The 25,100-nt window shown below is 35.7% G+C and overlaps 1 protein-coding gene across 9 annotated transcripts in view; it reads left to right on the top strand.

Annotated features, from left to right (window-relative positions):
* The window catches only part of LOC120523746 (dachshund homolog 1-like), a 435,056-nt gene that overhangs the window by 369,063 nt on the left and 40,893 nt on the right, over positions 1–25,100 (top strand). For all 9 annotated transcript variants that reach the window (XM_039745325.1, XM_039745327.1, XM_039745322.1 and 6 more), the window contains 3 exons: positions 19,478–19,623; positions 22,577–22,724; positions 24,816–24,959. In XM_039745325.1, coding sequence (XP_039601259.1) covers positions 19,478–19,623; positions 22,577–22,724; positions 24,816–24,959 — 438 coding nt within the window. The remainder of the gene's footprint in view (positions 1–19,477; positions 19,624–22,576; positions 22,725–24,815; positions 24,960–25,100) is intronic.

The raw sequence follows: 25,100 nt of genomic DNA, 5'->3' as shown, positions 1-25,100 counted from the left end.
TTTGGATAGCATACTTTTGGTGTTGTCGTGTCAGCGGCCCCCTTCTGGGTTCCTCGATGCTGCACTGCATTCACTGCCACCCACCAGAGATACCCTTCCTAGGTTCAGTCACAGAAACAAAAAGTTGTGGAACTGACTTAGCATTGATGGAGTGGACTTCTAGGATAGCTACTCCTTACATATTTTCTACGAAAGAATGCTAAGGAGCTTTGTTTGTATTTTTCCAACAAGATTTGTCAAATGTCAAACATTTGACATTGTGCAAAATATCAGAATAATTCTGAGAAGAATTCTGCACTAATCATGATAATAATAATATTGTACATGTTGATGTATACCATATCCCTTTGTGTAAGAATCAAATGAAGCATTTAGTATGAAAAATAAATGATCATTCATTAAAACCTGGGCTGAATGTACTGTTTTTTTTTTTTGTCATCCACACACACACCCCCTTCAGTTCCCCCCTGCCAACACACAACTCAGCTGACAGCCTTCAGGTTTCCCTGCTCAATCCTCCTGCTGGGAAAGATGTGACTTTACAAGGGCACAGATTTCACCTGTCAATATATCACCATGACTGGCTGGCAAAGGAGCGTCCTTTTGTCAAATTGGAGGACGAGCCTTATTGTCTTGCTCATGGAGTGTAGTGTATGCCCCCCGCCCCCACTTTTGATATGCCACCAAGCTATGGCACAGTCATCATGGAAATGCTGAGGGGTCCATTGGGAGCACTATTCAGTCTTGGGACCTTTGAAACATATGGCATTAGCGTCAGTCTGCTCAGCTGCTGTGCTGTACAATTTCAAGGTCATTTAGAAATACATACTGGGGCAACAGGATTTTTATTTATTTGCTGTGGCATCTTTAAATGCATTTCACTATAATTATTTAGCTGCAGGAAATTTAGATTTCTTTAAAAAAGATACTATTATTTTTTAATTAATTAATCGTTATAGTTCTTCATCAGTGTATCATGATAATTTAAGAAAAGGATTTGTAAAAGCTATTGATTAGGGCTGTGTACAAAAGTAATATCAGTCCATTTTCATAACGAGCATTTCCTTTTCAACACACAAAGCAGGGCCTAGTGCTTTATGGGACCCAAGCCCATCACGTGGGATGCACAAGCACAGCAGCCCCCTCACATCAGGACATATTAGATGTGCTGCAAAACCTGGCAACAACTCTTCTGCAGAACAGACTAGCTGTGTCACAGATCAGAGGCTGAAGCGAGCAAGTCTTCCCCCTTTCATACTCACCATGTTCTACAGAGGCACCATTGAGAGTGTTCTGACCAGCTGCATCACTTTCTGGTATGGCAACTGCAACATATTCGACCGCAAGCGCCTGCAAAGGATAGTTAAGACAGCAGAGAACATTATTGGGGTGACTCTCCCTTCACTTCAGGACATATTTTACAAACGCAGTGTTCGCAAGGCCTGCAGCATTGTGAAGGACCCCTTACACCCCTCACATGGACTTTTCACACTTCTGCCATCCAAGAGAAGATACTGCATCATCAAAGCCAGATCTGCCAGGCTGCAGGAGAGTTTTTACCCCCAAGCTGTCAGACTCTTTAACACCATGCTGCCCCCTGGGACCTTCCACACTACCTCAAATTCCTCTAAAAACAGAACTTTTTTACATCCAGGCCACTTTCCTGCAAAGACGAATGTGCATTTAGAAAAGAACTGAAAATCTCATACTGACTTTTAAGTATTTTGACACTCTTGATATCCTTCTGCTGTGAATCATTCTAACCTGTCATTGTTTACACATGTCTTAAACAACTATCATACATATAATTTCTGTATTATCTATATCTATTATTTATTTATTACATTACATATCTATGACTATATTTATGTATCTAGATTGCAAAATAAATACCATACATTGCATCAATGTTCATATTGCTAACTATACACCAATATTGCTGCTACTTCTTTGTCTTGTCTTTGCACAATGTCTTGTCTTGTTTGTGTTTTAATTTTAAATTTACATTTTAATTCTATTTTTAATTTATTATTTGCACATCATGTTGTTACACTGTGGACCCTGAGCTTCACAATTTCGTCTACCTGTATACTTGTATGTGGTTGAGATGACAATAAAATTCACTTTGACTTTGATTAAAATTAGTGTTTTGTTTTTCCATTTTACAGCTTAGCACTTTTGTCAAATGGTAGATGAACAAAGTGTTCTGCTCTCTTTACCGAAAACAATATTACAGGGACAATAGCTGCCTCTTTCTAAACCTTAACTACTTTCTGTCCATTCTAAAATTAAAATTATAAAGTATATACAGTGGCTGGTAAGGCACACTCACTTATAGAAAAGATGGGACTTCAAGGATATTGTTGCAACTCAGACATTCCGGGAAATATGTATCCACCCATCTCCATCCAGCTTCTAACCACTTATTCAGTTCAGAGTAGTAGGGAGCCTCTGAAGTGTTCTAAACAGGAGCCAATCATGGACATGGCACACATACATAAAGTCACCCTAGCTGAATTTAGAGTTTTAAAGTACTATATATTCAACATTAATCTGAGGGTTTCTCCTAACCTCTGTTTGGTCACAGTCTTTTTATTTCCAGAGATTATGGAGTATCCCCTCGGGCAAAGATCTTGTGTGATAAAATGTCTACATATCCCACTGCCTTTCCCACATCTGTTGCGTATACATCTCTGGAAAAGGAGTAACTGTGGTTGCTTTGCGTTTCTCTAGGAGGACAGAGTGCAGTCTCTTCCAGAGGAACTAGTGGGGTGTGTCCTCAATGACATATCCCTGTTTGATGCCTGAGGAGGCAGAGAAATACATGCTGTGAGTCACCTGGAGTTCTTAAACTTTCCCCCAGTGGCATTCAATATGTACCCCTGGGATCTGTCTTGAACAAGAGGAGTGAATGTCTTTACCACAAATCATCCTTTTAAAGGCTTAAATGGCATGCAATAACCCAACCCCCATCACCACAAATATTGTTTTCTTTAAGATAATATTCCCATGTGTTTATTATGTGCACAACAGCTTGTCCAGATTCCTGATATTTCACACTTATGAATGTGTGAGAAATACTAATAATGAAAAGCCTGGAAATGGAAAGTTGTGCTTGAAGAAGAGGTGGCCCATTGATATGCTATTAGAATGTCTGTTTTTTTTTTCAGTGGGAAACAATATGACTTTGTTGTGTTCAGAAAATGTTAACATAATGGTTGCCATTACCAAGAATGCAGAAGCTGAGTGTCTATAGTGTTTTTGACAATTATACCTCTAGGGTCCATGTACTGAATATTGGGGGTTTGTAAATGGATGGATAGGGATAACCATAAAAAAGAAAGGTGGATAAAAGGGAATTTATTGCCCATGTTTTTATTAATCAGCAATTTTGGTTTCTCCGATTGACACACAGCCTTGTTACTAATACCTAGCATGTTTTATTATATATTAGTTTCACTTACAGTCTTTGGTCTAGCCGGTGACTGATAGTTTGATTATATATAATAAGGACTTTCTAAGACAGAGAACCATCCACCTCTTTTCTAATGTCCTCAGCAGGACTTTCTGTATCTGTCTAAGAATGTCCTCTCAGGGTGTCAGGACCAGCCCCCCATGCTGGTCAAAATTTACCAGCTCATAGTACATATATTTGTATCACCAAGCTTTGTAATATTTTATTTTCAGTCCATATTTTCTCCTTAAATTACCACTTAATCGCTTAACTCAAATGTAGAATATCCAGCCATGTATTTGAATATAGAGCATTGTTACATTTTCAACAGTGAGCTGAAATTTTAATTGCCTCTCTACCCCCATTTTTGACTCTCCCATTTAGCACAACAGTGCACAGTGAGGCCAGAGAAAATTAACAGAAAAGGTGATTTATCATTGCTAGTATTCTGTCAGGGAATCCAGCTGTAGTTACAAGAAGTATAAAAAGGCCATTTTAAATGATGGAATTTCATTCAAAATGCAGCACATTTACAGCTTGCCATTTTTATTTGTGGTGCCTATTATCAGGTGAAACAGTTATGTCTGAAATGTGGTTGTGGCACAGGTGACCTGTTAGGATTTGATAAGTATTTTTCAGAAGGGCACCAGGGGCCCTCACATCTGCTGTTGGCAGAAGCAATGGAAAAAAATAACCTGGAAATGAGGCATTCAGTTCTTCTGGTTCCTCCACTGCAGCATCTGTTGCTGTAATTAAGTGTTGCTCAATAATCATAGACCAATGGTGAGAAATGAACACTGAAAAAACTGGAAACATAGTGCAGCTGGAAAACATGGGACAAATAAAACAAGATTTGTTGAGATGTGGCTAGGTGTTTTATTTCTAAATTTTCTTTCATGTATAGTGCATTCATTACTTACTTGACATTAAAATATAAAAAATCTCTGTTCAGGGTAAAACTAAAGTATTATTCACATTTTGCACAAAGACATACATGTAAGGTTATCCTTAAATTCTAAAATGATCCTAGATAAATTAAAGTTTAGCTTTGTATGTGAGTGAGCCCTGTGATAGACTAGCACTCTCTCCAGGGTTAGCATCTGACCTTGCGCATGATATTGTACGTCCAAGAATGTTTTGGCAATGTTTTTTTTATATATAGATATAGTCACACAAGTGTTTCCAGGCTTGACAGAGGTTAGAGGGGATGCTGTCGGTAATGGTATCTTTTCTTTTTCCCACAGCCCAGAAAATATGCCCAGTGAGGGTGCTTAGTCTTGACCGTGATGTCCTGAATAAGCCTTACCCCTTTTGGTTGAGCTGCTATAAAAGACATTAACCCTCTTAAGCTGGGATCTATTTGCGACTTGAGTTAAGAGTAAATGGAGCTCATGAGCAGGACTGAGGATTACAGAATCCTCTGTAGTGTCTGAATGCTTCACAGTATTGTTTGTGTTGTGTTGTTAGCATTTTAACACAGCAGTTCTAAGGACCAGGATTCAATCTCTTCTACTGTCTCTGTGAAGTTGGTATGTTCTCTCCCGTCCTTATAGGTTGTCTTCTTGTATTCCAGTTACCTCCCAAAAGGATTAGTGTAATTGTTAAAGCTAAATTAGCAACATGGCAGTAAACATGGGTATATTCATGGTCTGTGATGGACTGGCCTTGTTCCTGCCATGTGTCATGGCTCATGCTCAATATCAAAAAAATATATACGAGGGGGGACCCATAATTAAAAAGAATTTTTTCTGGAGGCTGGAAGGGCGTTAGTCCCAATGTTTCCCGGCTAAGTGTGTGTACTAGACTGCCCTGTGCATCATTTGGCCAAGCGGCATCCTTGGGGAAAGGTCTGCAAGGTCAATGTAATTTTTTTTCTTGAGCTTCTGTTACCATCTTCGTCAATTTTTTGTGATGGTAGACTTAAAAGAATAACGTGTTTGCATCTAGTTCTGTTTCCTTTTGGGGAAAACAATATCAGAAGCTGTCACAATGCTTCGTGAAGCTTTCAAAGATGAAGCTTTGAGCCCAAAAAGGGATTTTACCTTAAACTGCTCAAGCGATTGTGTGATGCAGTACAGAGAAAACGACCCAAATTGCAGCGATCAGACGAGTGACTTCTACATCACGTTAATTCTCCCGTCCTCACAGCATTGAGAGTGTGGCAGCTTCTCGTGAAAAATGGGATGACAAGGTCCCAATCCCTCTGCCCTAAGCCCAACAGACCTAGCACCCTGCGATTTTTTCTTATTTCCAAGAATGAAGAAGGACCTTAAAGGAAAACATTTCAGGATGTAGAGTAGGCCAAGAAGCAAACGAAAAAGGCACTGAATGCTATCACTTTGCAAGAGTTTCAAAACAGTTTTGAACAATGGAAAAAGTGGTGGGACAAGCGTATTGTGTCTTAGGGAGAGTATTTTGAGGGTGATTACATTTTGGAAATGTTCAGAGAAATATACAATTTTTTTTTAAATTCTCATTATTTTGCCCCACCCCTAAAAACCCCCCATATATTTATATTTAATTGACCAAAGTACCTGGCATTACTGGTATAAATAAATGATGAAAAAAAACTTTCTTTTGGAAATTTAACATGACAAAATGACATACCCTTAGACAATAGCTGTACTCTAGCAAGACAATGAAATCAACCCTGCACATACCTGTGGTCTTTGAGATCCTGCATTGGTCAGTAGAAATCTTTGTATGCACTGATGACAATATCCACCATCAACGTCGGCACAATTGTAGTCCCCATGTTGGCAATTATTTTTGGTTTGCCCCCCCAACCCCCCCCCCATCAAAACCCGATATAATGTAATGACTACATTCCAAGTTTAACCAACAGCAAGGCACGTGCAAAATCTTATGAAAATTGGTTGCAGTCATTTTTGCATGACTAGTGAAAAAAAGGACATTCAAATGAAAATGGCTTACAATTTTATTTTTATATGAACTGTTACCTGTCAAAGATGTGCCTTCAGTGCATTTCTTCTGTACTGTTGTGTTTCTGACGGTCTCTTGACTGGTGCTCCCTCTTTCAAGTTCTTTCCCGTAAATCCTTCTTCTCAGACTATTATTTTGAGGTGCCCTGCTCACCTCTTATTCATTTTAAGAATAAATGGCCATTGAACCTTACTCTTATTCGATGTTAATTAATGTTGATTTATTTTATTTTATAAATTGTGTCTTTCATTTTTCAATTCTTTAATATGTAAAGCACTTTGAGCTACTGTTTGTATGAAAATGTGCTATATAAATAAATGTTGTTGTTGTTTATATTTTCCATCTTTGAAGACATTATTCCTCCATATGTGTCTCCCACTCTTACTTCATCTTTCATCCATATCACTAAAGCCAAACTGTCCCATCACGCCAAAGTCAAACTGACCAATCAGATTGCTTGGAGGGACTGAACACACACAGACCTTAGTGTTTAGTTACTGTATTTAGTAGACTAGTTGTCCCCCACATCTTTGCCCGTGTAGAAATGAAACAGGACAGCATGGAGGCCCCTACCCAGATCAGTACTCCTGACGTCACCCTTCCCCCTCAGCCCGCAGCCTCTGCCTCAGATTAGTACGAATATATCACTTCTGCAAGCAAACTATGATTCTTAGCATGATGAGAGAAGTTGCAAAATTAACTGGAATTTTCAAGCAAATTCTAGAATAAAGCCCAATACTTAAATACTTTTCTTGTTCGCAAACTAAGCAGATGTAAGATACACTCTGAGGCTGGCACGTGAGTGAGGAGGGCAGGCCCCCGCCCCTCGGCCCACTGCATCTTTCTTGGATCCTCACAAATAAATCAGTACCACAACCGAACTATGATACTTAGCTGGATGAGAGATGTTGCAAAATCAACTGAAATGTTCAAACAAATTGAAACAAACTCAATCTAAATCCATTAAGTAGTTCTCTTGTGAAAAATGGACAGACAAACAGACATTGGATTTTATATATATGGAAATATATGTGTACAATATATGTTTATAGACCATATTTTTTAAAATTTATTTCAAATTGTAAGTATTCTAGTCTTGTCTCAAAATTATATAAATGTAATGACAGTATTTTTTATGTTTAAAGAATATCTTTCTGTAATAGTAATAGCTGCTTCTTTACAGTATTAATGGAAATTTTTCTTTCTGTTTTTGAACAGCTGTTAATTCTACCAAGTCCAATATAAGCAAAAGTATAAACTCAAAAAATTCTTTCTTTCAAGCTAGTTTCCGGCAATCAAGGTTTAGCCATACTGGGATGATGTTTAAAATTATGTAGTTCAGCTAAGTGTTAAAGCTGTTCAAAGTCAATGCATTTTTACTGAAGACAAATAAAACCCTATATAATTTTATGTTTCACAAACTGTGCTCGTTGGGTTTGTTATTTTATAACAAGATTCTAAAAGAGCCATCTAAGATAATCCAGTAAATACAATTAAATAATTTCCAGCTTGATTTCTACACGTGTTTGTTCTCCCAGATCAGTGCTCACATTGAGAGACCTTTGTCAGTTTAACAGTCTTTTTGCACATTGAGCTTTTTTCTCCTAAACAAGGAATGGCTGCATCTGCTCTCACCTCAGTAAAAGTAGTGCATTGCAGCCTAGCTGTGAGCAAATTCGACAGAAAACACTTTAAAGGTTGGACAGCATGAAAAGGTTAAACTAAGCTTTCCCAGATGCTTTTCTAGCATCCTGGGAATCCTGACGGGCTGGATCAATGTTTTGTGTTTATTAAATCGACAGTGCATTTGCATTTGTGAAACAAGCATTATGGCCCTAACAGAGCTAAATTGTTTCTACAATCTCTTCCCTATATTTTATGAAAAATAAGGATTTGCATTTTTTTTTTCTGCCCATTATTAAGTATTGTCAAGTTTTACTCTAATACACAGATCAAATCTGCAACTATAGTTTTGACAAATTGCCATTACAGATGCTCAGAGAATTAAATAAAGGTTTTTTTTTTTGGTTTGTTTTTTTTACTTTTTCCCCTCTTTTCTCTAAATTAAGTCATTTGAAGTTCAAATAGCAAAACATACTGAGTGTGATTTATCAATGTCTTGCTTTTTCTGTTCTACAACATTGTTTTTAATAGAGATTTCTTTATTTTACAGAGCAATTTATCATTTCTTTCACTTTTTAACTTTAAATCACAAATGTGTGTATTTTTTGGTTTAACCTGACTCAGCATAGTTAATAACAAATTAAATTAATGTGCACAACAGCTAACTAATATTACTCAAAATAAATTAACACATTGAAAAACCAAGTATTTTCTTATAAAATGCTATTTGGAAGAGAGCAGGAACAGAGTAAATTTAAGAAAATATTTATTACTGTATAATAATTATCTTGTAGTATCAATAATATTTAGGGAAAAAAGTGATACACAAGCATATGCTGTTTTTACAATAATGTTAGCTCCATATTTAGTACTATATATTTAATTCAAAATCTATTGGGGTATTTTGTTGGTGAAATCTGGGCAAGTTGTATTTCATTTTATTTTGCTTTAAAATATATAGTAAATATTACCTATAACACAGGCATAAATTATTGATGATTTGTTTCTTGGCTATGTTTAATAATTACAGCTTGGACTCATCCTGCATATATGCCTGGCACTAACACAGCAGCAAGCTGATAAATTCTGGTCTTTGTAATGAAGTCTGGGGCTAATGTTTTGGCATTACAAATACATTTGTTATACAATATTTTATGTTATATATTTTATTGTCACCCCCAAAGAAGCATGTTAAGTTAATGGGAATGGGATACATGTATGAGTGAGCCGAGTGATGAAATGGCAATCCATCTTGGGGTGATTTCTGTTTTTAGCTGTTGAAAATTAACTTGGTTAAGTAGGTTTAATAACAATAATAGCAATAGTTTTATTGTTCAAACTTAGTAAAAGTATATTCTGTTTAAAAGAAAATTTTAAAAAGTCATCATATCTTGAGCCTAACAGCAAATTTCTAAATCATCAAGTCTTTCATAATCCAAATTATTACAAGTATAGATTGGAATCCCATCAGGAGGTCCTTCTTGCATTACCTTTAAAAGTTATAACATAGTCATTAGCTCTCATAACAGACAAGCCAGATTGAGAAAATGGATGATTTTTTTACAGCAGTGAAACTGTTTCACTTCCAGGGTTCATTTGTGCCTTCTGCTCAGTGTTGTGGGAATCCATTCTGGCTCCCTGAGACCTTGTAATTGAAAAGCCACAATCAGAAGATAGAGTGGTTGTATTATGATAAGGACGGACTGGTGTTCCATCCAGGGTGTGTTACTGATTTGTACCCAGTGCCATCTGAGTAGTCTACAGCTTTCCATAACCCTCTAATGGAATAAATCAGGCTCAGATATGGACAGGGAAAGCACTTATTTTTGTGTTTCTGATTCATTTTTTATTCTTGTCTCAAAAAAAGCAGATATATTAGCTAAACAAGTTATTCACAGTCTAAAGGCTTTTATGGTATTTTCATAGCTAAAATTTTCATTCACCATTTGCAATGCCCCATTACACTAAATAACAAATATGTAGTAAGCTTAGATATTAATTATCCTGAGCTAGCTACATTTTAAAATTGGTAATGTTTGCTTAATCTCAATGGACCATTACTGCTAATTCAACCCCCACCCCTTCAGCAAATTCAAAATCGCATACCCAACTAGTGGATACCTAATGTTCTACCATTGGTTAGTACATGTTTCCAGGGCATTTGCAGATGCTAGATATAATCTCTAATGTTTTTGCTCAATCTGCTCTGGAGATGGATGAAATAAATAGTTTAAACTAATTAATGTAGGACCAGCTGTTACCAAGACTTGGCAGGCATTTGTGAATATTGATGGGAAAAGAGGGGCTGCTCGACTTGTCTTTTATTTTGTGTAAATATCCTCTTGCTCATTGAAGTAAATACTGAGGAAGAGTGAATTATAGGGATTAACTGAAAGGTGTGCAATTAGACATTTAAAAGTATACATTTTTTTATTTGTAGTTGTTTTTTTTTTCTTTTTGAAGAGTTGAATGTTTTCTTATTACTTTAAGGTAGAGGAAAAATTAAACTAGACCAAGGAAGCATAATACCATCTTCTTTTGTATGATTGATCAATACACTGGTGCCTTTAAAAAGCGTTGTTTATTTGTATAGTGCCTTTCATGTTTAGTATCATCCACTAATATATATATATATATATAGTACTATAGTGGATTCTTTGTATCAAACTGGATATAAATATATTACTGATGCAAATATCTGTTATTGCACATCAATTGTCATGTTATTTTCTTTTGATTTTAATATTTGGCCATTACTATGTAACATCATCAGGGTAATGTAATTATTTGCAAAGCTATAAATGGTGCTCATTTTATTGGGTATTAAATTTAAATGTGTTTATTTTCAGAGCACAGAGCAATATTTCTGAATGCTTAAAAGTAGTTAAAATTGCAGTCAAGTATTTTTACTTATTTTGCAGCAAATATAAAACATAATGTCTTTGTCTTATTTCAGTACACACTGATAATTAAAATAATTAATCCATATGAATCCATAATTTTAAGAAAATTTAGTCAAGCAAATTTTATTTTTATAGCATTATAATTTGGCATTATTAAGATGAACATGCTTGCATATGAAACCTGTTTAAAGTAGCGGCATATATTTATTTAGGAAAATTCTATGCTACAGTTTTAGATTTGGGTTTTTCTGAGGCATAAAGGAAAGGATAAAATATTAGCTTACATCTACAGTATACTGTATTTTTTAAAGAAAAATACCTACACAAAAACTGACATGTGTTGATTTGAAATTATCAGTCGATAAATGTTAACTGGATGCATTTGCATTTACATGTCACTGTGTGCTGTATGAGGCCAGTCTGTAACCACACTTTTAGTTACAACTGTGGTTTGTTGCATTATTGCATTAGCTGTTAATGTTAGCATATTCGCTGTAGTACTGCATGGTGACCTCCAGGTGGCTACATCACTTACTATGTACTTCACCACAAGTGAGTCTATTCTGAAATCTAATCCTGGAGAAGAATTATAGGTCATCCTTATATGAAACTAGTTCAAAGCTGAAAATGATGTGTCAAGAGCTCGATGTTAGAACAGAAATTATTAAGGCTCTTGCCACAGCCGGGTATTATTTTATTTTCCGTATACTCATGCACAAAATAGCAACCTTTATTACAGGCTGTATAACACCTTTCTATAGTGAACACCTTTCAAGGCATTTTACCAAGCTACACTGCAAGTATTTACTGGATTTTTTACAGTCAGAGCACAGACATGTCAAGTGACTCGTTCAGGATTAAACAGTCAATCTGAGGCAGGGACTGAAGCAGACACTTTTAGTTTAAGGCACAGTGAATTAGCCACTAGAAGGACATGGAATATTCATAAATCCTTAACATGCAGATGCATATGCCCAGCATACATATGTAAATAAATGAAGCATATTAAATAAAATTAAGACAATCTTTGAGATATTTGCAGCCTTTTCAGCACGCTTGAAGTATTTTCCCTGCTATTTATCTTTGCCGTCACATGCTTACAAATACCAATTTTTCTTCCCCTTCTTCTTTGTGAGTGTAACACCTTTAGAATATATCAATTGTGAACTGACATTGAGGGCTATGAAGTGCCCTTTCTTTTATTTAGATCCTAAGCAGCATGTCTATATGACAGCTTTAAGATAATGTCATTGTGCAGACTGTTACCTTGTAAATGTGTATAGAGTTATGATAGCCTGCAGAGCAGATGGCAAGTGCAGCCCTTAAAGATTTGATGGATGGGATATGATGTCATCACGAATTTGACAAGGACCAATGGGTTCACAGAGGGATTGGACCTTTGAGGTTGAGCCCAGGCTGCTTTGAATTCTAAATCTTGAACTTGGATGACATCTGCTAAATGGAGAATGTGTGCAATTTGTATTTCTTTATGATATTGTTTAACCCTTCACCGAGCTTTACAAAGGCATAATGGGATTTGGTCTCTGCGGACCTAGAGATGTTATTAAAAAGTCAGGCCCTGTAACCTTGGGTGGGATAACAGTAAGCAGTGGGCACTTAGGCTGCCAGGGGATTATAAGAACCAGATGCAACTTGTTTAATATCCTTAGAAGCAACATTTTGTAGACCAGCCCTCAAATCCCAGCACTGTAGGCTACAAGCCTCTGATGAGACTAGAACTAAAGCACTGTAGCTTATCTTTTCCAAGGGCAGCAGGTAGTTCTTTCAGGTAAGAAAATGAGGCTTAATTCTTATCTCATTTTTATCCAGAGCCTGTGTACATCTCAAGACATTGTGTGCATTTGTTTGATCATTTTTTACATAACATTATTACTGTGCAAAATCTGGCTTTGGCATCTGTTGTTCTATTCCTGTTCAATATGCCTAATGAGAGAAAACATTGAAAACAAGGATTGTTTGCAAATAACCACTTAAGTAGCTAATTAATAATAAACAAACAGTAAAATTAAAGATTCATTCATCTATTAACCAATTTACCTATCCCATTATAGTGATGGGGGTGCAGTGCAGTTCACACAAAATGTAGAAACTGTAGGTTTCAAGACCAGTTTCCATTCTGAAGACAGAGAGAGACTGTATAAAGCAAATGTCTGCCAGATAACTTTAAAATGTAGGGATTTTAATATAGTGTGGCCTCACAGCTTCAGGAGACTTTTAGAACCCCCTTTGTTTGTTGAGTTTGCATATTTTCCCTATGTGTTTATGTAACGGACATCACGTACGCTTAGAGAGGCTAGCTGCTGTGTAAGAAAAGTGCCATCATAACTAAGTGGTCAAATCTGAGGTATCCTTTTGCACAGCAGTAGAGATGCAGGCTTGTGTTCCCAATGACCTGTGTTTACCTCCTACTGCTGCTGTCTCAAGGCAGATGACACTCTAAAAAGTGGGAGCATAATCTTGAGCAATTTCTCACTGTTTACAAATGTGAGCTAGTCTCGAACCACTCAGTGAAGGTGAAAATGTAACTGTACTCACAGGCTGAGGAGAAAACCACTGCACAGGAAAGCTGCATCAGGCAGTTTGGAGAAACAGACCGATAACTGGCTAACAGAGATCTTGTTTAGCTGAGTGGCAGAAATGGTGGCTATGATTTTAGTTACCCAGGTTTACATCTCACGTCTGTTGTCTCAGGGAGGGTGGCTAGGGAGAGACAGTGAGTGCATCACACTGAGTGATTTCTGATATTTCTGCCATATCATAATGAAGAACGTTAGGTTAATTCTCATATGAGGGAGTGAATGTGAGTGTTTTCCAAGATATACTGCTGCCCCATTAATTGTTGGTTCTTGCCTTTTTGCTTAATTTTGTTAGTTTGAACTTGGGCTTCACATGAAACTGCAGCTGGAATGAGTGGATTCAGTAAATGGATGAAATTTAATTATGTACTAATAGTAGTCAGTACAGTGTAGTTAAGACAATATGGTGTTTGTTTAATGATGAAACATCTATACAGCCTTGAATTATCATGTAATATTTAATTCCATAATTTATGGTGCTAGAAGAATAAAAAAATTATGAAACTTTGATTATTATATGATACTTAAGTATGATACTTTTGTTACAGATATAAACAAAACCATACATAACCATATACTGTATATAAAACATATATCAGAAAACCCTGCCCGTGTGTTTTAAATACAAGGAGTGTCTGTTTCATTTAATGGTTATAGTAATGCCTTAGATTCATGGTTTAGGAAGCCTTCAGAGCATGTTTTAACAAAAGTGCCCGGCAGTATATTTTTGATTCTTCCATCAGGTGCAGCTTGTAAGCATGTTCTCATAGATTAGCCATCAATCAACCATGTAACGAATAAGAGGTTTTGAGAAATCATCACCAGCATTCACCTCTCCTAATAAAAAGAATATTGAGTCCATTTCACAGCTCATGTCAGAACTGCCTTAGCTGTATTGATTTTGTAGCCGACTCTTTTCCAGGGATCAAATATATCTGCCCAAACCTGCTCACCCTTGTCTCAAGAGGGAAGATGAAATATTAATACATGGTTTCTGTGCCATATGGTCGCTGTTGAAGATCGAGAGCTCTGGCTAGGCAGGGCCTGCCATATGGGTCTAGTAGAAAAGAAAGGTAGATCTCACATTGATAAGTGAACATGACATATGGACTGGGTGGAGCAAGGCAGAGCTCTAAACTCATCATCTGATGGAGTCTTACACTCAGAATGTGCCTAAATATGCCGGCTAAGTGTTGCATTCAATTGAAATTGTAAAATAGAAAGGCTAGCATGTTTCGATCTAATAAGACATTGGGAGGCAGTGACAAGAGCTACACAAAACATCAATACACTGAGTTTACTTTGAGATGAGGTTGAGAGACCATCAATCATTTGTCACTGACGTTTTCACATTTCTTACAACATCTGGTGTATTATGGCACAGCCCAACAGCAGCTAGCAGTTCAGTATGTAAATTTTAAATACACATACTAATGATAATGTGCCATTCACCTTGATGTTTCAGTATACGTATAAAAATTCCTGAGGCTTTACATGCCAGAGCTGCGCTGCCTAAAATGTGTTCAGCAATTTTTTTTTTCTTTTAACTCAAAGAATAATGAAGCGTGCCCATTTTTTGGAAGCTGAAAGACTTTTTTTAATTAATGAGTGTTAAAGAAAAGTGGTTTGTTGGCATCTCGTGGCGTACAGCTTTACATAGTATCATAAAACCAGTTATGTCTGAGCAACACAGGAAATTCTGATTTTTACTTTCCACTTTATTGTTTAAATATTATTCCAGTAATGAAAAATTATATACAGTAGCTACTACACAGCAGCTACTGGATTCATTATCTTCAGAAGATGCTGTCAATCAGAATATTAAAAAAAAACCTATATTATGTAGCGCATTTAGTGATTTAATTTAAAGCAAGTAACATCCCATACAATCAAATCAAGTTTAACAGAACACAATTCAACCCCCACCCAAGAGAAAGACAGGAGTAATCTCTAATTCTTATCACTAAGATCAGATAAATTCATTGAAATGTATACTGTATTTAAAGAATTGCTGTATAGGCTGCTTAAGCTCAACCCCACAGTAAAGAATGCTAAAGCTCAACTCCAGTATAACATACCGTAATGAGCCACTGTTTGAATTTGAACCTGTTCAATTCTTCAACCACTAGACTTACTTGTCTGCTTGTCAAAGAACGGGTCCTCCATAAAGCTCATTCCATTTTGATCTTTCTTGTAAGCTACGTATACTCATGTACATCATTTTGTATTAAAGAAAGCACAGTAAAAGGAGAATTAGATTTTTAAGCATCAAACATCACTTACAATGGAAAAAAGCACTAATGATGAGGCACCACTACAAATAATAACTTTTTTCCCATTGATGACACAAGGTTATGCAGACTCTGACCCTGTTACATCACTCTGGTTCATGTAAAAAAAAGAAGAAGTAAATGTTACACCTTGTCATCTATTCATCGAACAGCTGTATTCATCACAGTGGCAAATGGCTGTGTTTGTATATGGGGATGTGTTTATTGAAAAGTGAATTTGGGAATAATAATGCAGTACACACATTACCAATCTGAATCACCTTAGCAATGAGTAATCTTGTGTTTCCCCAGCTGGACTTCTTGTTAAATGTATGAATATTGCATGAGAGCATTAGAAATTCAAGGCAAGGGAAGGCCAATTGACCCAGGTTGGCTCTCCCCAGTATTGTCCTTTTTATGTTTCAGTCTGCTAGGTGTGATACTAAAATATTACAATGAAAGAAATTAAACAAACTTTTAGAGCCAGCAGTTACATAAAGACAGTGTTTCAAGCTACATCTCTTATTGTGGCCACTGTTAACATTGATTTTATAAATCATTAAAAGAAGGACATGATTATAATTGTGTTTATCTGCTATGGTTTAAAATATATTGGTGAAAGCAAGATCACAGAAAACTTTACAAATGTGAAGAGATTACTAAATCCACCAAACTCATTAGCCATAATCTGGGTCTAATCCAGATATAACCAGGTAAACAAAGTGTACTTTTTGGAACACTTTAGTGCCAGCTGGAAAAACACCTTTCTACATGAGAATATTCAAACACAATCCATACAAAATCTCTAAACATTTAACTTGAATTTCAGTTAAAATATACAATGAGTTTTTCTTCAATACTCAGTTTTACCTCAAAATCCTAAAAAAAAAATTGGGTCAGGTTAATTAGTGACATTAAACATTAAATCTCATGTCAATTAGTATGTCCTGTGATAGAGTGTTACCCATTTTGTGACCACATCAAAAATAATTAAAGCAAGAAATATGTATATATTAAAAATAAACTCAAACATGCCGCCCAGGTTCTGGACCCTACTATCAGGGAGAGTGGCAATTCCAAACCACTATAACACCACACACTAATAACAGAGCCACTGTTTTACACATTTGCACAAGTAAAGGATTACCAGGGCAGCAGCAGAATCCTAGTCACAAATTCATGATATAAGATACCTATAGTTGGATCAATTTATAGAAAAGAGAACAGCCAGTTCCTTAATGTAATTAGTGTCAAATGAGTTTTTTTTTATTTTGAAGCAAGGAGCAATTTAGCAGCTAAGGTGTCCAGTTAGATGGATGGTTGGATGTTGTTGTACAGAGAGAGCCCAATTCTAAACTGGATTCAGCATCTTGTTCCCAGTGTTACAGTTCCACATCTAGTAAACACTTGCATCATACCTGTCAGAGATTAGCAGAGAATTTTAACCTTAGTCTCTTGTAATTTTAAATAAATCTGTGGAGAAAAACTAGACCTTTGTCAGCAAGATTCACCTTGATCTTGGTGAATGCCACCTTTTTAAAGTTGTTTCCTACTGCAAGGTTTATGCAACCTGGAACTCTGAATTAAATACGTTTTAAAATAAATGCATGGATGTTATTTTGAACAAGTAAATTCTATATAATGGAGATGATTATTATGTGCAACATTTCCTGGATTGGTTTCTGCTCAGTACATGATGCTACAAGAACAAACCGCCACTCCCCTGACATGTAAAAATTGACTTATCAAATTCAAGTAGTGAATGGATGACTGAATAATTTGAGTTTGAGGTTGTAGTATACTGATAAAACCAGTGTCAGTCAGTGTTCATAACTGACCATCTTATATCATCTTCTGCTTTTCATATATTTTGCCAGTAGGCAACTTCACTTGCCAATCATACTGGTGTTAAACTCTTATTAACAGACAAAATTTTGTAAAATGAAAATCATTGTTTTTGGCACCCTGCTAAGAGCTGGTTCTAACTTTTTGTTACATTTTTTGGCATAAACGTCTGTAGTGTTTTAACTGAATGAAGTGAAATAATTATTAATTTCAGCATAATATTATATCATTAGAAAATAATCAATATATTAATTACTTAAAAAATCTGTTAAAAAATCAATTCAACATTCTATACAAAACTGTTATTCTTCTGGCCAGGCATCACCACTGCCATTAGGTCCATGATGGGATTTTTTTCTTCTTTTAATATTTGTTTAATATATCGCTATCATTCTTGGAACAAGAATGTCAATGTCAAAGCTTGATTAGCCTGGAATGATATAATATATCCAGTGTGACACAATTATGTACAGTTTAATAGTGTTATCAGCGTCCTAATTTATGTTCAGTTAATTAAACAGTGACCTTTTTATTTTATTTTTTAAATATTAATGTAATTAGGTATTACAGGCTGTCAAAAGGTCTAAAGTTCTCAGACTATATAAAATATAGTACACTTCTTTTAAGCATAATCTATCTATCTATCTCTGTATTTTTATTTGCATACATTGGTGCCCTTTACACCAGAAAATTTGAATTAATTTATTCTTCATTCTTTTCATTTTTAAATATAAGTATATGTTGTAGTGTCCAAGGTTCATTGACATGGCATTTTGGGACACAGAATTCAGTATTCAGCATTTGAGCAGGAGTGCACGACCAAGTTATTTCTGAATGCATAGAAGAAGGTTTCCTTTAATTGACGTTGTTTAATTGTTAATTGGCATAATTGTTCTATTTTTCTTTCATTTTTGTTTTGTTAATTCTGCTAGCTAAGGAGTGGCATGGGCTGATTAGTGGTAACAGGTGCAGCTGGCAGGCTGCCTGTTTACTGGAGCACCTGCTTGTGTCTTGGGTTCAGTGCCTTGGAGAGATGGAAGAATAAAGGATAGGTGTGGGTTCTGGAAGTAGAAGCATTGGCAGCTGCAGCAGTGTAATACCATGATAGATGCCAAATGAGCTCTTTCTTGTCAATCTCAAGAATAGCATGTACTTGAATATAGGTTTGAGGTATTACTAATCAGTAAAGCCATTGCTTTTGGTAATTTACTTTTCAGTATTTTTATTTATTTTAATGTTTTTGACACCAATTTTATGTATGGTTCACATAAATCAAATCTGAATGATCCGGGCCGTACTATTTAGTTGCACTAATGTATTATCATACTTCTGGCAGAATATAATAGCAGCCCTGCTCTGTATTGCATACACAACTTTTTTTTTTTGACTACTTGGCAGGTTCACTTGCTGCTTTAGTACTATGTATTCTCAATGCTTTGTACAGATCTGTCTTTTTATTTAGTATTTACTCTAATGGCTCTCACTGTGACTCAGTACTTAGTGCTGCAGCCTCACAGTTTCTGAGTCCTGGGTTGGAAAGCCAGCCCAGTTACTGTGTGTGTTTTATGGTGTTTTCTTCCAGTGTTTGCACTGAATGAGGGATGCCCCTTCCAATGGTTCTTAATTGAGACTTATTTCCATTGTATTAATCATGTCACAGTCACACTTTTGCAATCTTCATTCTTTGTCCAATCAAGTGTAAAATTGACTGTTTGAACAATTGCTGCATACTTGTGCTATAATGAATGTCAACCTAGCAGTAACCACTGCTAGTCAAGTCATGTTTACTAAGCTAATTTGAAATTCAAGATATATTTTTGGTGTCTTTTTCATTTAATACAGATGAAACTCCACTTTGCACTCCAACAGCAAGAGACAACTTTGAAAAACTTTCCCTTGCGGGCCAGCCTTTGCCTCCTGGATTCCCATCACCATTTCTCTTTCCTGATGGCTTGTCTTCTATAGAAACTCTTCTCACCAACATACAGGTATGTTTATTAAGAAATAGAGCATACACAATTATCTTCTGTAATTTTCCCTAGGTAACACTTTTGCCATAGCAGTTACCTCTTTAATAACAGGGAAATTTCTTTGCCGAGCTGATATCGTAACATATCTTTGAGCTGTGCACATTTCTGGCATTATTTTAGCAATGTGGAAAGTCATGCCATTTGTGATCCTTCACGTTGCACATTCACAGTACTTTAACCACTTTTAGATTAACTTTGAATTTTTGAACCAACAGAAAGCTGAAAAATCTGGCCACTTTGTTACAGTAATACAGATGTTAAATTCAGAAAAAAACTGATGAAACTATAAGAAAATGTGCATGATAATACTTTTGAAGTATGAATTTGTTATATTCTGAAACTGCATTTACAGTGAGAACTTTAATTCTGCTAATGTGTATTTCTGTGATGAGTGTTAAAGACCAACACACTTATCAAGGTCTATTTTTATAAGCAGAAAAATAATTTTCTTGATGAAAAGCTTTAAAAACATTTTGAAAAAGCAGGCTATTTTGTTTTCATGCAGAGTTATTTAAATTTTACTTCATCACTAAAGGACAGACATTTCCATAGTGATATAAAATATTTGCAAAGATTCATTGCCTAATCTAGTCTATGCTAAGATCCCACAGATCTTTAACAGCTAAAGACTGTGATGTTTTAGCAGGTAATAAGCAAAAAACTAAAGCATTCAAATATCCGCTCCCCAGTTCTCACCCATAATGTGCTGCTATCAAATTAATTATTATGCATCACAACCTTCATGTGTGAATTATTTTTAATCTTGCACAATATCTAAGCAAAAGCAAATAGCTGTCAGTTGGGTTTAAAAAACACACAGGCACTCTCCTCAGTTCCCTCTATGGTTATGATGCAGTGTTTGATGTCGGAGCAGGTCATTTATTAAGTGAGATGAAAGGAATTTTATTATGCAAAATGAGTCATGTTGAAAAAAATAAACACATAAATGAAAAAGCAGGTCCCTGCAAATACAATAGGGAGTGTAAGCCCATAAGTAAAGCGAGGTAATAAACAAGAAAAGCAAAGGCAACCTGTGTCTGCTCCGGGAACATTTAGAGAGAGGGTCCGTGTGCAGTGAGGAAAATGGAAATGACTTCTGGATCAGTGTTGGTTTGTAGGAGGTAGGTTGATTTGTAAAGGATAGCAACAGTAGACAAAATGATAGTTTCATAGTAATTCATAATTATCTACCATAATTCAAAACTAAGGTTTTATTTTAATATATACAATATATGGTTAAGGAAGAATATAGCAGTAAAAAGTCCAAAATTGACACTTAGTATCACTTTATCAAACTTAAATGAAGAATAAATTGGCCTGCATGTTCCATTTTCAATGTGCATGCTAAATAAGGCATTCACACCTCTACTGTAAAACGCATACTGCAATACAATGAGAGCATTGATAGCCTGAACTGCTCTGGTGTTGAATATTTAGTTCATGTGAGTCAGAACTCTTTCAGACTACTCTTTGTTTGTGCAACTTTGAGTATCCACACCTGACATGTAGGAGTCAGGTGTCTAAGTAGCCAGCAGGGAAGTCACTCCCTTGTCTTTAGACAAGCAGTTTCATATAGTGACTAAAGCATGGCACTTTAAGCGAAAGGTTGCCTTTTGAATTCATGCCTTTGATTCACTGTATGATTCTGAGCAAATCACTTAACTTGTCTTTTAAATGCTTCAACTGTAAAAAAATAAAATAGTAAAATAAATACCAGTACAGTATACTAAACTTATCTTTTTCCTTAACTAAAGGTGTCATCCAAATACAGACAAATAATAAATAAATAAATAAATATGATTCTATGTTGGCAGATGCCTTTACCAAGGTGACTTAAAAGATTAAGATCCATTATCGTTTTATTACATATATATTTTTATAAGTAATGATCAACCAAGTTAAGAAATATGCCAAGCATCACCCAATGCGTTAGGTAGGGATTGAACTTGGCAGTCATATGATTTAAAAGTAATTTTCCAAACTCCACTGTGCCACTATAGATAATGTATTAAATCATTTTAGACAAATAATTTATTTCTGTTCTTCCCCAATGTCAGTCTTTTATTTAACAGTTTTGAACCGTAATACTATCACAAAGGGTCCATATGTTGCTAGTTACTAAAACTGTTCCATATAAAAATGTCATATTTTGCCACTCTAGAATTTTATTACTGATATATTCCAGTTTGACGTTTACTCAAAAATGACACATTCAAAGAATCAGCTGGTATTGCTGAAGTAGTTATTAATGCCTTGCTGATGTCTGTTTTGTCTTCTCCTACTATGTGAACTGATCCAGATATCCAAAAGTATATACAGTATACATGCATACATGATATTAAAAAAAAAGATTTTGGTGTTTTTTTTTAAATATATTTAACCTGTTATTTAAGTGTATATAAATTGGTCATAAATTAGCATGGACACTGAAAGAACTGTATAGTTTATTATTTAGAAATGTTATATTCTGTTAATAATAAACTGCATATAACAGTCTGTTGAAATAACAAGATCAGCTACATCACATGCTAAACACTTCATGCCAGTACAGACTAGCTTAGACCATTGCAGCCATTTTATAATACAGTAGTTCTCTTATTAGAATTTCTGTTTGAGGAGCTCCTCCTTGTTTTATTTGCATTCACTCAGGTAATTTTGTGCCTTCGCAACTAGTTTAGCCTTGCAGTATGTGATAGTGTTAGGCACAATGAAAAATGTTAATTGTTTTTTTCAATTTCCAAAGCCATAAAATAGTCTATAATAAGCAATTGCAATCTTAATTTAAAAATAGGCTTTAAAAGAAGTTAAAATTGGGCGCCTTTCTACCAGTCAGCTTATCTCAACAGAATGTTGTATTTATTTTTTTGTTTTTACACCAAATGCTTTGTTAAAAATGTAAACATATATACAGGGACTGTTAAAGGTTGCCATCGATAATGCCAGAGCCCAAGAGAAGCAAGTCCAACTGGAAAAGACAGAACTGAAAATGGAGCTATTCAGAGAACGGGAGCTCAGAGAAACCCTGGAAAAGCAACTGGCAGTGGAGCAGAAAAACAGAGGTACTTCAAAGCAAATTGTGAAATTGTTAAAACACTTTAATTTGCAAATAACTCGTACAGCTACATTGTGCTATTAAAAGCAGTCATCCAAAGGACACTGTTCCATAAAACTCTAGCACTTGTTCATTGAGCGTGTGAGATGAAGTAAAGATTTAGCAAGACCTGAATAGGCGATATAAGCAGACAGAAAATGAAAATGCAAGTAAGTTCAGAATATTATAAGCATGATCTTATTTTGTTTTTTAAGTGTTTAATTTTTTGCAGCTTCATATAAATAGTGGCATAATTTACAATTTCATGTGAATAATATATTATATCATGATATCAAAGGTACTATCTATATGGAATTTGCAAGACTTTTACTATGTTTGTGCACATACACAAGATGTGCATGTTTAGTAAATTGGCCCCATGGGTGTGTACATGAGTGGGTCTTGCGATGAACTTTTGATCCATGAATGGTTGGTTTCTGCCTTAATCCAGATACTGCTATGTCAGGCCCTGGCCGCCATAACCATTGGATTAAACATATTTGAGAGTTGGTATTTTACATTTATGACCTGATACAGTAGGTTATAGATCCTTTCTGTATTTAGTTGCATGCTTATCTCCTGACCCAGAGAACTAAAGGATGTGGTGTTTAGAGTTGTTGCCTCACAGATCAAGGTCCCCATCTTAAATTATGGGCACTCTATGAGATTCTATGTGACTGTGCATGTTAGGTTAATCACCTAGTCTGATCTGGGCCATTGTGGATGTATGTGTACAGTAAGTGTACCATGTGATGGACTGAATTTTGATCTACAGTTTATGTTGCCTTGTCCCTGTGGCGCTTCATCTTGCCATAACATTCTGTAGGCTAAGCAAACTGTGGGTGGATGGATAAACATATTGTAATTGCATAATCTCTGCAGTGGGCTAACACCCTGCCCAGGGTTTATTTACTGCCTTGCGCCCTGTGTTGGCTGGGATTGGCTCCAGCAGACCCCCGTGACCCTGTACTTAGGATATAGCTGGTGGGATAATGGATGGATGAATGAATTGCATAATCTGTACCTTGTTTTGATTTGCTGACATATAATTAGTTGAGGGCCATTTAGTTGTTCTCATTTAACTTCTAAGAGAGGACTTTATCCTCCAAAGTAGATCATGTCCTCCAGAATACTTTTCTAGAATGTATTGGATTCTGACTGGCCAATATAAAAATTCACCTTCTGCTATTTCTGGGTGGCAGCTGATTGTTAACACTTTAAAGGAAGGTGTGCAAGGAGATCCACACATGTGCCATAACTAGAGCATAATTAATTGACAACAGGAAACCCCAGCCTTTGTTTTTTCCTTAGACCTTGAGCTTTTCTTGAACCATTAACTAATTCTCTACTTTTTTGAGTGTTATTATCAGTGCAAAATATATACCAAGTAATGCTTCAGAGAATAACACAGTTTGAAATTGAATGCATAAATCCTGGAAGGTTACCTTCACCGCAACGATCTGAAATTAACTTGTAGGTCACCAAATAAAAGTGAAAGATCACATCACAGAAAGTATTTGAATGAATTACTTTACAGACCTCATCACAGAGATCACCCCCAATAACACAGGTAGAACATAGAAAGTATATATAGATGGAAGTCTAGCTGCGAAGGAATTTTGAGTATAAGTACTGCAAAGCAGTAACGCTACCTGCTTGCTCCCTTGCTACCCATTATGTATATTAATGTATATTAATTATGTTTTTCTTAAAACATATGCACCTTTTTATGCCATTATAAAATTATGTGGTTTTTTTGGTGACAGTATATACCTTCATGGTTTTATGAAACTTCTTTTTTTTTAAAGTGTGTGCCTTTTGAGTTTTACCTTAGCAATAAAAAACACAGTAGAAAACCTTACTCCACTTTTTTAATTGTTTAGATTTATTAAATAAAATAATAACTAAATTCATGCTGTTTAAGCACTGGAACGTTTGTATTGTTCTTTTGAGTCTGAACAGAGTGCAGTGGGATTGAGTAATAACACTTAATGTGTACATGTGAGGAGGAAGGAAGTGCTATTTAATTATTTTACCTGCCCGCTTCTGTTTTTCCCAGCAATAATTCAGAAGCGGTTAAAGAAGGAGAAAAAGGCAAAACGGAAATTACAGGAAGCACTTGAATATGAAACGAAAAGGAGGGAACAAGCAGAACAGGCACTGAAGCAGACATCCTCAACAGACAGCCTCCGGGCGCTCAATGGTATGTTGTATTCTTTCCTCACATTATGAATATTTTAAGTGTAATCCAGATGTGCTATAGAGAAACCTTTTTCCAGGTTTCTCCTGTCAATCAAACAACACATTTTAGTAAAAATATAATGTATGTTTTAGATTTTTATTT

The sequence above is a fragment of the Polypterus senegalus genome, chromosome 2, assembly GCF_016835505.1.
Source record: "Polypterus senegalus isolate Bchr_013 chromosome 2, ASM1683550v1, whole genome shotgun sequence".
NCBI lineage: Eukaryota > Metazoa > Chordata > Cladistia > Polypteriformes > Polypteridae > Polypterus > Polypterus senegalus.
Note: the sequence above shows the minus strand (reverse complement) of the source record. Positions and strands in the feature narration are given on the sequence as shown.